Here is a 15027-nt window from a genome sequence, read left to right as displayed (position 1 = left end):
TTTTTTTTTAAATGCCTAACCTGTAGTACCACCAAAGTTCCTAGTTCATTTATGCACAGGCTTATTCCAAATCAAACACATTCACACATGTCTCTGTGAATACTCGTCTTAGTCTCATTTGGGTGCCTTCAAAACACAGGGGCAATCAAAACAGGGAATCTGCTGAGACAGTTACATGCAAGGCAGAGAGGGCAGCTCAGAAGGTTATGGCAAATGATTTTTCTCAAAAGAGAAACCTGGAGAGATTTTCTGGAAGGACACAGGAAAACCATAGGGGTTTACTATGAAGAAGTCTTAGAAACTGAAAGCTACATTGGTTGAGTAAAGGCCCATGAAGATGCACTCAGCAATTTTATTCCTGCATTTGTTTACTCTTCAAGAGTAGCACAGGTGTCCATCTACCCTACAAATCTCACATTGTCCTTTTCAGCCTGCTTTTTATTCCTAAAACTTAGAGATCATTTAAAGGAACAAGATTTAGGTCCCCTTGAGGATGCCCAAACTTTTGTTTTGATGTGGAATACATTGAATATTTCAGCAAAGGAATAAACTCCAACCTAACTCGTTGCCATTAGGTCAATTTTGATTTATAGTGACCCAATAAGACATAGTAGAACTGCCTCTTTGGGCTTCCACGGCTGTACACTTAACGGAGCAGAAGTTTCACCTTTTTCTCACAAAAGGTTCCATGATTTTGTAGAAATACTTTTGACTTACCCTCATGCACATTCAAAAGTGAATGCTTTCATTTACTTTTCAAAAGATTCAGGGGTATATATACAACACATTTTTGTAAAAGAAAAGCATATGTAAGCATTTTACTTTACCCTGGTTCCCTTTGGCATTGCGGTTTCATCAACCAACAGGCAAAGAATATTACAAGCCACCAGGAGGACGGAGATGGACTACAACACAAAAAGTCACTGTTAGAGCTCAATTTCAAGGACTTTTTTTTAAAATCCCACACACATATTAAAATCAGTATAGAATAAATTCAAAAGCAGTCTAGACTGGAATTCTACATATTACACTAAATTAACTGGACTACCTATAAAAATTCCATATACATACTAAAAGATTGTCCAAATTGTTATCATTTAAAGCTCATGGCAAATATTAATAACATCCAGATCCATTTAATAATTGATCTCACTATTTATTGGAGGGGAGCAGAAATAACTTATAAGCCTAAAGATTTAAAAAGCGGAAAATATTACCAGATCTGATTTCATAATGGAATTTTCATACTCATAGAGTTTGAAGCAAAATATTGGCAACATCTCATCTTTTCTTAGCTTCCAGTAAAGTAGAAGCCTAAGTCTTTTTTTTTTCATGGGAAAATAGATAATCCTGTGGACTTTCTTGAAATTATCATTAATTTCCATTTTCCTTCTACTGAATTTTTACAAATATAGGTATAAATGGATGTCATTTCTAGGACACAAGTTTACTAGAAACCATTTGGTTCATGAAGTGGCCATACTCAAACGCCAAAATATATCAAAAACAATTTGTTTCATTTTACCAAACAAACAAGTTCTTACCGTTTCAATAAGAAGAAGGACCATAACAGCAGGATAGACCAAATTTCTCTCCCATGCTGAAGCCTTTTTTCGCCTTTCTATTAGGTGATAAAATAAAGTATTTCAACAATTTCTAAAAAATTTCTCCAGATGCACATGTTTATACATGTTGAATGAATAAAGTAACAGGAATAAAATCTCCTATAGCTCAATATTCTAGTGACAAACACTTCCAGTTTTCTAAAATAAACTTGTAGCTATGATAAATTATATCACATCAACTCCCAATCTAAGAATAAAGGGGAAAGATGGATCAACTTAATTAAAAATAATTATATGAAGTTATCAGAGCACAATCAAGACAACCAAAACTTGAAAGCCAATATTCTGTAAAATATACGGAAGTAAGACTATTGCATTATTTTTCCCAGCAAGGCACTTACTAATGAATATTTGGCCTGGATTCTATGAGGCTCAGAAATCAGTAAATAAATGAAAAAGATGTTAAAGCAAAGCTTTCAGCAAAGACAACAGAGCCTAGGAGGGCAGCAATGGAGTTTTAAGTTACCAAATCCACAATAATTTGAGAGATTATGATCATATACCCTTTGCTATAGAGTGAATTCCAACTCATAGCAGCCCTATAGCGCAGAGTAGATCTGTCCCAATGGGTTTCCAGGGTTAAACTTTTGGCTGCTTTCTGAAAGGTCAAAGGTTTGGAAGCCACAGTAGTTCTGTGGGAGAAAAGTCCTGGCAATCTGCTCCTGTAGATATTACAGCCCAGGAAACCCTATGGGGCATTTATTTCCACTCTGTCCTCAAGGATCATACTATAAATGGGCTTAATCATACAAATCAGCAGCAGGGTATATGTATATCATGTAATAGACAAATAGAACCATTTTTAAAAATTAATTCAAAAGAATATATGAAAGAAAAACATGAAACCGGTTGGATAAATAGAAAGCAATAAGTAATAAAGCTGTTGATAACTATTAAAAGTAGAAATGAACTATCCTCTAATTGAAAGATTTGGGTTATTGCTTAGTTTTAATATGGTGGTTACCAGAAATACACCTTAACTGTATGGAAAAAGAAGATTGTAGCTACTTTGCTAAAGACAGCTGATGTAGCTAAGCTAAAAGTAAACATGAAACCAAGAAGCATCCCTATAAATAAACAGGAATATTTCATGATTAAAGATAAGGATAAGGACGATGGTATGATACAGATCTGTAAATAACTAATAGTATACATTCAAAATATAAAAAACAAAAATTGTCAGAAATAAAAGAAGTTGACAACTTCACAGTAGTCATGGAACACTTTGAAACATCTTTCTCAATAAAAGCAGATGTAACAATTAGGAAGGATAGATAATCTAAATAATGAGATTAACAGAGTTAGTCTAATTGACAAGCACACAAAAGACTACGGAAGAGGGAAGTGAGGGAGAAAAGAATGACGAGGAGGGAAGAAGAGGCAGAGACAGAAAGAGGCAAGCATCTCAAAATGACATGACAGAATACATGTTCTTTTCAAGTATACATGGTACATTTATCAAAATTGGCCATACTCTAGGTCATAAGTAATTCCGAACACATTTCAAAGGATGAAAAACATTCCAAATGTTCTATGATCATAGTGGAATTAGTCACAAAATGATAACCATAAAATGCCCATATGTTTTAAAGTTAACCAATATATTTCTAAATAATCCATGAGCAAAAAAGCAAACAATCATACTTTTAGAAAGTATTTTAAACTAAATAATAACAAAAATACAGTATTAAAATTTGAGGAGCTCATCCAAATTTTCTTTGAAGGACATTCATATCAGTAAAGGCATGTTACAAAGAAAAAATTATGAAAAACAATGAATAAAATATCTATTAATAGAATTTCAAATTATCTTAATAGATAATTATGCCACAAACTAATAAAGAAATTAGAACAGAAAGAACTTAAGAGGAATAATAATTATAAACAAAAATAAATCAACAGCACCAAAAAATTATTCTTTGAGTTAATTAATAATTTCAGACAAAATGGCTGGGGGGGTGAAGTAAAGGGAATCATCCTGATGAAAGTAAAGCTAGGAGAATGTAAAGATGGTCTGATGTCGCTGAAACATTAAACCAATAACAGCAGGTGTCTATTATAAGAAAAGTATAAGTAAATCTGTTGCTTTATATCATTGTGTCAATCTGTTATCAGCAGAATACATCCATAACTGACTAAAATATAACATCATATAATGTTGTTTTCTTTGAAGGGCCATTTTGCAGATATTCAAAACAGTGCAAACAAAGAAAATAAACTTATATTCATCACTTCCCCAAACTAAAACAGTCTTTATCAATAATCTGTACATATTAGAAACTCCTAACATAAACTAAAAATTCTCTTTATTTTCTCATATTTTAGACTATGTAAAGTCTTTAAAAAGAAATTATGACCAGTATACAAACCAGACACAGAAAATGTACAATACCCAGTTTTGTCTTCAGAGTTTTCACATTTTCAAGTTCTTGTTCTAACTCCATTATACTGTATTCCACTGATGAAGATAATCCTATCCAAAGAAAAAGTGTTTTAGAAGTATAACAACTGAATTCCTAATCCTATACACCAAATAGTCTTCACAGTAAGTTAAAATGTAAAACACATTGCAAATCCTGATACTTGGATTTGCTTAAAAAAAAATGCTGTTGTGATTCACAGAAAAACATACCCGTTTCTTTAGCACTACAAACTTCCATGTATTTGACAATTAAGCCTGAAGTTTCTACAACAGTTTCTTACTTTGTTAAGATTCTATGATTCATTATTTAATAAGAAAGTATCATGTCCTTATTTTCTAAAGAAAATCATGAAATGCCTCTTTCATTGCACTTCCAGCTCTCTAAGGTGACAATAGTTAACAATTTAGTAGATACTTCCTGACCCCTCTTTATATTCATAAAGATACCTACAATCATACATGTAAGCTATTATATCTTGCATAGCAATGAGATCATATATACATTAACATGCCACTTGATTCCTGCTCAATGCCCCAGAGTCCCTCTGACTCAGAAGAGACCCTAGTCCTGTGGGACAACTAGATCATGCTATCCTTCATAACATTTATCTTCTACGTTTTCATGTAAGGAGTAGCATCTGGGATCTAAAAAGGTTTTGAGAGACCAGGTAAGCCAAAGCAATTGGTCTTTCCTTGTTTGGAGGAAAAGACGAAGCAGGAAACCAAAGGCTCAAAGGTGAAACTGGTTGATAAAACGAATAGTACAAGTATACACAAACTTGGGTCTCCTGTGACCCGAAAGCAGAAGTAGGATTGGGTGTGCCTGCCAGGACTAGCCGTTAAGGACACAAGAGATGGAAGCAGAACAAAACTCAAATTCTTAAGAAGTCCAGATTAAGTGGATAAATTGAAATTAGAAAAATTTATGAGGCTAGCACTCTCAAATACCTTTTTTCACCTTTGAACTAAAAACTGCTCCTGGAGGTCCCCTTTCAGTTAGATGGCAGATTGCCTCATAAACCTGTGAATACTGTGCTGCTTTGAAAGTCACCTACAAGGGTAAATTCAAAAAGGATTTCTACTAGAGTTCCAGTTTACACATACCTGCTTTCTCCCAGATAAAATATGTCTAAACATGTTTCTGTGATCAGTGGACAGCTGAAGACAAGTCTTCTCAGTAATCCACTGATCTTACCTCATTAAACTCACTAAAATCTACACCCACTGTCATTGATTCCAATTCAACCCTATACAGGATTTCTGAAGCTATAAATCTTTACAGTAGCAGATAACTCTATTTTTCTCCGGTGCTATGGCTGGTAGGTTAGAATGATGCTTACCAGACTTCACCACCAATCCCATTCTAAACAATGGCTTCTGTGGGGATCTGCTGGGCCAGTCAAATTCAAGGCACAGAGAGCAGCAAAGAAGGTTATAGTGACTGGGTGTTTTATTTCACTCCAAAGAGATACACATGATAGACTGTCTCGAAGGACAAAGGATAATGATGGGGCTTATTAGGAAGAAGTTCTTTAAAAACTGAAAAATATATTGGTGAGAAAAGGTGAGAAGAGTTGTGCCAAGGAATTGCTCTCCATCACTACACAGTACTTGCTAATTATTTAAGGGTAGCAAGGGCTGTCTTAGGAGAAATTCATTGGGAAACCTTACCCTATCCACCATACAAGCTCTGATCTTTCCCTTTCAGACTTTTCCCCCACAAAACTCAAATAACATTTAAAAGGAACATAATTTGAGTTCCTGGAGGGTGCCAATCTGCTGTTTGATATGGTCTAGAAAGATGTGTGTGGACCTAGATGGAGACTATTTCTAAAGACAATGGTTTCATAATTTCATGTTTTGTTTCATAAATGTTTCTATGATTTTTGTAGCAATACTCTTTGACTTACCTTTGCATATAAGACTAAAGGGTCAACATTTATTCCAAAGCAAAGAGGAAAAGGTAATGGGAAGAGAGAAATTAGATTACTGGAAATTAAAATAATGTGAATGATGATATATTGTGGAGATTGTAACCAATGTCACTGAACAATTTGCAGAGTAATTGTTCAATGGGAACCAAATTCGCTATGTAAAATTTGACTGAAAACTCAGTGAAATATGAATCATTTAAAAAAATCACAATAAGATATCCCTTCCTTTACACTCTCTGAGATGGCTATGAATAAAAACAAAAAATAACAAGTGTTGACAAGGATATGGAGAAATTGGAAACCTCATCCATTACTAGATTGTAAATCCATCATTGAATTATAAAATGGTACAGCCAGTGAGAAACATAATTTGGCGGTTCCTCAATCATGAAACCACAGTTTTATCCCAGCTTTCTAGAGCAGTTACTCTTTTCTGCATCTCCTCTCCTGGTCCTGTCCATGGCTAACGTGGGGAGAAAACCAATACTCTCTTCTCTTAGCGAACCTGAGGCCTCAAATGCATGAAATGTTGGATGGCATTTCCAGATCTCAGACATATAAGTCTTTTACTTTTCAATATAGAAGGAATAGAAAGTAGAGGTAGAGCTAGTAAGGCAATGTTCCAGATAACCCAAAGGTGCTAAAAAGTTTGAATACAAATTTAGTTTTGAGTTTCTGGCAGCCAAAAAAGAAGGAAACAATTGTTACAGAATTAATGGGCATTTCCATAAAATGAAGAGATTCACAGTAAGATGGCACAGCATTATATGATTTTCAAGTATCTTTGACATCAACACTTTTACAATATGATTTTAAGTGACAAATGCATTTTGTTTTTTATTCTAATTTTTAAATATTAAAGGCTGTGTATCTAATGTATATATATGACTTATTATAACAAAAATTCCATTAGTTTCTTTCTTCATACTTCTAAAGAAATATCATTCTAGTAACCAGTTCAATGCTAGGAAAAAGTAATGAGTAATCAAAAAGGGTAGACAGTATTTTTTGCTTTCAATGTGAATTAAGTAAGAAGACATATTTTTTTATGTCCTACTTTGTGGATACGATGTCTATGAAATTCAATACAAATGTCTAAACTACCAAACAGAGCCCTGGTGGCATAGTGGTTACATGTTGGGCTGTAATCCAAAAGGTCAGCAATCCGAAACTACCAGTCACTCCATGGGAGAAAGATAGGGCTTTCTACTTGCATCAACAGTCACACTCTGGGAAAATCCCAGGGCAGTTCTAGCTTATCCTATTAGGTCACTATGAGTTGGCATCAACTCAATGGCAGTGAGGGAGGGAGGGAGACGGCTAAATGTATGCTTTGTCTACAACAAAAATAACTAGAGTGGTATTTTTGAATACTACTTTATTCAAAATGTTGTGTATGTTTTGTTTCCCTTTATATAACATAATGCTAAGCACACAATAAACTTGCTGCCACCAAGTGACTCAAAGTGATTTCACGGGTACATAATAGGTCAATGATAAACACTGACTTAAGAACCAAGAATAAATTCTTTGAACTGTTTTTTTGATTTTGTTTAATGGCTAGATTCATCTGAAATAACACACACACAATTAAAGATATTACCATCCTTTATTATACAGTAATAATTCAATGAGAAAAATGAGATTTGGGGACAAATTATTTCATTATGATGACCACAAGGAAGTGATGTTTATTATAAAGAATCTTAATACACTGCAAATAAATACTGAAATGTTGTGTGAATTTAAGTTGTACCAAAAAAAAAATCAGCAAACTATCCTGAAGAACTGTATCATCATTACTTAACTTTAAAAAATGATTCTAAAATGTCCAATGTCAGCATTGTCTAGTCAATAAGTCAAATTGGTAGACAAAACCTGTTTGGACTAGTCAAGGAAAATAAAAAGGGATTCTCCAAGAAAACCACAAAGCAGCTCATTTAAGGTCAATTTAACGGTATTAATTCTGTTTTTCTTCCAGCCCCGACATAAGATTTCACTACCTCAAAGGAAATTGTAAGAGTATCTATTTGCATTCCCCCTAGGTGATTGGCAGTTCAACACCAATTAGTTCAAAATTACACTGTTACTAGCATGCAATAAAAACAACACCTTTCATCTTTCTTACACAGGTAAGAATACCTTCAGAGCCAATAACTTTGATCAAATAAGTATTTTTGATCCTGCCCCACCCGTCTCTTTGGATTCAGGAAAACTAATAGCTGAAGGCAGCTTTTCCCAGCTTTATTCTTAAGCTGAAAAGCTAGTGTGGTGTTGAAAATATTTTTCTTCCAAGATAATAGAACTTCCCAAAGTCTAGCATTTCTTCAATGAGTAAATTATTTTTATACCTTTTCTTAACATATAGGACAGCCTTAATTGGCATTCTTGTGTGGAAGAGAAAAAAACTATTTAATTTAAAATATATAATGTGATATTATTTAAAATATCTGACTCTCCAGAAAACTTTAAATAACTTATAGTAATAAAATTCTCCCTAAGCAATTAGAATCATAAACAATTCCACTCACTAACCTTAGTGTCACAATGAAGAATACTATTTAGAGATAGTCAGCTCTAGCACAAACTGGTAACTAATTTAACCTTTAAACTTAGCACATTTAAAAAGTTGCTTTAAAAGCCCACTACCAAATTTTAAAATAATATTTACTACCTTAAATTTGACCAAAGTAAAGGTGAAACTCATTTCACAAATTATTATTTATTTCTAATCACTTAGACAATTTTTTAGTTCAACATCCTTCATAATAATTCAGAGGGAAAAAAAGTCTTCATTTCCCCAAAAAAAACAATACTTTCTGTTTATTATAGAACTACTGCTGCTCAGGCAGACTAAAAAAATTTTTGAAAAATGAAACCTCATCTTTACTGCATCTATTATGCCATGGACAACCATTGGTTGCTATTTATAGAAGAGAAAAACAATTTAATTCAGAAATTAAATTTCTATTTCTGTACTGATTTTTATTAAAACAATATTTTTAATCCACTCCAGGCATATTCACAAGATGTACAAAATTGTGGCTATATATGAACCCAGTAATGAGAATTTTGAAATTCAATACAATTGTAAAAATGCAAATAAACTCATTATTAATGACTGCAAGCAAGATGGAAAATATTAAACAACTATCTCTAGGAATGTTGTATAAAGCTGTATAATATTAATGATTTGGCTTTCATTTCCTACTTTGGATATAGTGATAGATATTAATATAGATAGTAAGGTCATTTTTGAACCTTTATATTTACATATATTACAATATTGATATTATTATCCATATAGGTTGTTACTACAAAAGTAGTACATGTACTTAGATTCAACTTGCATGAAACAAATTTTGGATAATTTGTACAAAACATTTCTTTCTCTTTAAATTTCACAGAGTACAGGGTAAGTATTATGTTATTCTATAGTTATTACGAAGTCTATTACTACAAAGAATTCCCCATCTGTCAATATTACACATTATTCTATATCTCTTAAAGTCACCTCATTTCACCTTGCAACAAATAATTTGATTGTCTCATGTTTTGTTATAAAAATTATTAAACAGTCTAAAAAGTTGAAAAACTTGTAATAAGGTGTCTTTCACACAATATTTCAATCTTTTGGACCCAAATGTTGGTATCTTACTAGGAAGACACTTTTCATAATTGTTGACATTAGCTCAGGAAATCAACATTTTACTAAATACTATTTTTCGTACCACCAGCTTTCCAAAAAGGGGATATTCACTGTCAGTGATACTATGTATTCTCTCTCTTTTTTTATATATAAATCATTTTATGGAAGGGGGCCTCTTACAGCTCTTATAACAATCTACTATGTATGCTCTTGATGGAAGCTGATATATGATCATTTTCAGACTGTCTGGTGAAGCCCAGACATTTTTCAAAGTGTTCCAGAATTTGAAATTTTTGAGATATTCTCACTTCATTAATAAATGCAGTCAAAGGGTTCTTAAAATGATTGTTGCTAAATCCAAACAAATACCTAGCGAAAGTCAAGATGAAAGTCATTTGGAGAGCCCAAGATAAAATCTGACGTAAGTGGCCTTATTATTATTAAACATGTCACATGAAAGACGTCAGATAAGTAATGCCCAAATTAGCAAGTCTTGCCAATGACAATAGGAGATCCCTCTGATGGAATGCTACTAACAGCTACAAATACCATCATAAAGGTGAGCACCTCTCTGAAATGTCTGGCAAGCTCAACTCAGAAGTAACAAGGCAGGGAATACTGCTGACAACTCCCTGAGCACCATGAAAAAGTCGTACATGTTGTTTTTTGAAGTTTCCTCTATTTTTATTATTTGTATTGCAATCTCACACATAGAAATACAAAATAATTCTACTCCTGTGCTCGTAACAATAAAGAATATAAGCTTCATTGGAAATAGGTTTTTAAAATGATTAGAACTCAGCAGGGAAGGATTAGCTACCAAAAGTGATAAACTGTCCCTCAAAAATTAAACATAGGATTACCACAAGACCAAACAATCCCACTCAGAGGCATATACCTAGAAGACTTGAGTGCAGGGATGCAAGCAGATGTTTGTACACCAATATTCACTGTAGCACAATAGCTAAAAGACCAAAAAAATCAAGATGTTCACCAGGAGATGATTGGTAAAACAAGATGTGGTATATACATGGAGTAGGATATTACTCAGCCATAAAGAGAAATAAAATCTTATTCATGCTATGGCATGGATGAACCTACAAAACATGCTGAATGATCCAAGTCCATTATAAAAGGGCAACTATTCTATGATGTCACATAGATGAACTATCCAGAGTAGGCAAATAAATAGAAACCAAAGTTTATTAGTGATTACCAAGAGAGATAGGGAAGAGGAAATGGAGAGTTACTTCTTAAGGGCACAGTTTCCGATAAAGGTGATTAAAATAAAATGGAAGCAGATAGTGACAATGACAGCATGACAACAGAGAATGTAATTAATGTCACCAAAATGTACACATGAAAATGGTTGAAATGGCTAATGTTTTGCTATGTACATTTTGCTATAATAAAAATACAAAAATTTAAAAATAAGGTGGAAGGTAGACAACGGACAGTGTAAAAAATAATAATATATAATTGATCATAGATTCATCAGGGTGAGCGGGTAGGTGGGGAGAAGAGGGAGACAAAAGGAGCTGATACCAAGAGCTCAAGTAGAAAGAAAATGTTTTGGAAATGTTGATGGCCACATGTGTACAAGTGTGTTTAACATAATTGAATGATGAATTGTTATAAGATTTCTAAGACCCTCAATAAAAAGAGTAACAAAAAAGTACATACATAACCAAAAAATCATATATAAAAACAATTTTTTTGTATTTTTTCTGGAAATTTAAAAAAAGTAAAGCCTTTGTGGGAAAAGAGATAAACTAACTTATTACTGTGAAGGAGAAAATAGTTTATCTAACAGAGTTGAATTATTATGTTCAAAGGCTATAAATATTTTTAAAAGAACTCTGAAGGTTTTGAACTTAAACAACTAGAAAGAATAATTTCTATTCATTATGGTACTTCTAACATTACCCAGTACACCCATAGGCTATATACACAGGAAAGCTAATTACTGCAATTAATGCTATTGCATTATTTAAACATGCTAATGACATATGTAGCTTCTTAATCCTGGGAAGGAATTATAAAACATTTTCCACCCCAATTAATGTAATGAGATTTTCTGTTGGGCTACTTTCAGGGGTCTTGAAGTAGAAATGAATCTTGAGTGCTCTTAGTTCATTGGTTATAGCAATGGTGGGAATGGGGAGAATCACCTTGTTTCTGCATCATTCTTAACATTCTCGTCCACATGGCCCTCCTGTTCCCTAATCGTGGCTTGTCCTCAGAGGTTTCTATTAGGAGCCTTTCTAAATACTCTCTCCATGTGATGTCAAAATTTACTTCTCTTTTCTTCTTCACCTCTATAGTAAAGTAACTCTCACTCATGAATTTTTCATTTATTCATTTGATCATGCAAAAAATATTGATTACACACCTACTATAAATATGATAATATGGGATTGAAAGTACAGAAGAGAAGAAAGAAACAGACGTCCTTGCGCCTGTACAAGTTCATTCGAGTGTGAAGAGTCAGGCAATATACTAGGGCAAGTGGTGCTCCTAGGGCTCCAGTTCATGCATTCCTAACAGAATGTGCTTCCCCACGTCTCTGTGATCAGCAGATGCCTCCAGCCGAGTCTCTCCAGAATACACGTGGCTTAGTCCCATGGATGAAGCGAAAAAATAAGGTCTGGTCAAGAGAGTAGCCTCTGAGGAGATCTGCTGGGCCAGCTGCTCTCAAGGTGGAGCGATTAGCTCAGAAGGTTATGGTGACTGTCTTTAAAGTAGCCCAGAAGGGTAATCCTGATATACTGTCTCAAAAGGCTAATTACTACCAAAGGTCTTATTAGAAAGAAGTTTTAAGAAAATGAAAAAACGACACTGCTGAGAAGAAGGCCAAGGAAGATGGACTGAGGCATTCTTTTCCCATTATCACAATGTCCCTGCTCACTCTTCCAGAGTATCAAGAGCAGTCCGGCAAGAAATTTGCTGGGATGCCTTACTTCATCTATCTACAACCCTGATCTTGTCCCTTCAAACATCTTTATGTTTCAAAAACTCAAAGAACATTTCACAAGAACACACATTTGAATCCCTGGAGGATGCCAAAACCATCATTTTGACAAGCCATATATTGAAAAGCTCAGCTTTTTTTAGGAAAGGGTCAGAGAGAGAGAAACACCACCTTCAGAAGTGTATAGACCTGGATGAAAGATAAATTGAGGGACGAAAGTTTCACATTTTGCTATCTCTGTTTAACGAAAATGTCTATGATTGTGTAGCATGCGAAAGCATGTCAGAGAGTGGAAAGCACTACATGAAAAATAAAGTAAAGAAGCGGAGGAGAAGCGGCAGTGTGAAAAGTGGGGCCTCTCACTGCCATGAACAGGGTAGAACTGCTTCTGTGGGTTTCTGAGACTGTAACTCTTTACAGGAGTGGAAAGCTTTATCTTTCTCCTGTGAAGCTGCTACCAGATTTGAATGGCTGATCTTGTGGTTAGCAGATGAACAGGTAATATAGGGCTCCTAGAAAAGTAGGGTTTAGCCATATGAAATCAATAGTCACAAGGCTACCTGCTACATTGTGAGAAGGACTAACAGGAAAAATAACCCCAAAGAACAGACCTGAAAGACATGCTACCTGAGGCAAAGTCAAGTACCAATACCCTCAACCCGGAGGGGTAGAGGACAGGTGGAAGAACAGTTAGGAGACTACTTCCTCAGGCTGCAGTGAGAGAAGCCCACGGGATGAAGTCAGAGTGGTACATAGAGGTGAATATAGGGTTCCATTTTAAAAGCTGGATTTTATTCAGATTGAAATAGGAAGCCACTGAGGCATCAAAGGACAAAAAAATCCTATCATTGTGAATGAGGGGGAGTGCAGACTGCATATATGTAGGCAACTGGACATCCCCTTACAGAAGGGTCATGGGGAGGAGAAGAGCCAGTAAGGATGCAGTGTAGCAATGATGAAGCATACAACTTTCCTCTAGTTCCTAAATGCTTCTTCCCCGCCCCCACTATCATGATCCCAATTTTACCTTACAAATCCCGCTAGCCCAGAGGAAGTGCACTGGTACAGGTAAGAGCTGGAAACACAGGGAATCCAGGACAGATAAACCCCTCAGGCCCAATAATGAGAGTAGGCATACCAGGAGGAGAAAGGGGAGGTGGGGAAGAAAGGGGGAACCGATCATAATGATCTACATATAACCCCGTCCTGGGGGACAGACAACAGAAAAGTGGTGAAGAGAGCCATCAGAGAGTGTAAGACATGAAAAAATAATAATTTATAAATTATCAAGGGTTCGTGAGGAAGGAAATATGGGGAAGGGAGGGAAAAAAATTAAGAGCTGATACCAAGGGCTCAAGTAGAAGGCAAATGTTTTGAGAATGATGATGGCAACAAATGTACAAATGTGCTTGACACAATGGAGGTATGTATGGGTTGTGATAAGAGTTGTACGAGCCCCCAATAAAATAATAAAATAAAATAAAAATTTTTAAAGAGTTCAAAATAAATAAAATAAAAGCTAGAGAGATGTCTTCTAGCTATCTTTACTAGCAAAGAATTGCCATGTGTCATATTGATGGAAATTATTCAGTTGGGGGGGGAAAGTAGTTATGAGAGAGAGAGAGTAGAATTGCTAGATATGAGCCCCATTGCTTACGTTGACTGTCCTGAAGAGATGGAGAGATAGAATCTGTTAAGATAGTGGAATAGTGGAGGGCTGGGATTATCCAAGTGCATGAACATTTCATTCATAAAATCAGGAGCAAGTGAGGGAGATGTTGCAGTTATCTGAGTATATATGAAGGAAATGTTTGTAGTAGCTTCTCTTTTCTCAAGAAAATAGGAATCAATGATATCAATTGACATGAAGGTAGCAAAAAATAATCGAGGAAAGAAAAGATATAAAACATTTACCTAAAAGAAGAAAAGCAAATTTAAGATACTGGACATAAATTTAGGAGCTCTGGTGGCAAAATGTTTACACATAGGGCTGCGATATGCAAGGTCAACAATTTAAACGATTCAGCTGAAAAATGACTGGGCTTTCTAGAAACTCCCATAAACACTTACAATCTCAGAAACTTACTGGGGGAGTTCTAACCTATTCTACAGGGTTTCTATGAGTCAACATTGACTCATGGCAGTGAGTATTGTTTTGATATTTGGGGACATAAATTTAAAGTAAAACTGTGCAGCGTGGCTAGATACCTGAACAGATATAAATGCAAATAACGTGAAAAGTTGGCTATAACCAAGGTTGGAGCTTTGCCAGATGTTAAGTACAAAAACTTAAAACCTATTGCCATCGAGTGGATGCCATCTTATAGTGACAAAGTGTATGCCATCTTATAAGTGACATTTTTTAAATCATTTTATTAGGGGCTCATACAACTCATCACAATCCATACACACATCAATTGTGTAAA

At 34.7% G+C, this 15027-nt stretch overlaps 1 protein-coding gene across 4 annotated transcripts in view; it reads right to left on the bottom strand.

Annotated features, from left to right (window-relative positions):
* LMBR1 (limb development membrane protein 1) overlaps nt 1-15027 on the bottom strand; it is a 160872-nt gene that overhangs the window by 32202 nt on the left and 113643 nt on the right. For all 4 annotated transcript variants that reach the window (XM_030885593.2, XM_045289917.1, XM_004702332.2 and 1 more), the window contains 3 exons: nt 4018-4098; nt 1545-1621; nt 828-905 (listed from right to left, as the gene is read on the bottom strand). In XM_030885593.2, coding sequence (XP_030741453.1) covers nt 828-905; nt 1545-1621; nt 4018-4098 — 236 coding nt within the window. The remainder of the gene's footprint in view (nt 1-827; nt 906-1544; nt 1622-4017; nt 4099-15027) is intronic.

The sequence above is a fragment of the Echinops telfairi genome, unplaced genomic scaffold, assembly GCF_000313985.2.
Source record: "Echinops telfairi isolate 266 unplaced genomic scaffold, ASM31398v2 ScPeMD7_31;HRSCAF=116, whole genome shotgun sequence".
Taxonomy (NCBI): domain Eukaryota; kingdom Metazoa; phylum Chordata; class Mammalia; order Afrosoricida; family Tenrecidae; genus Echinops; species Echinops telfairi.
This window is presented reverse-complemented; position numbering and strand designations above follow the sequence as displayed.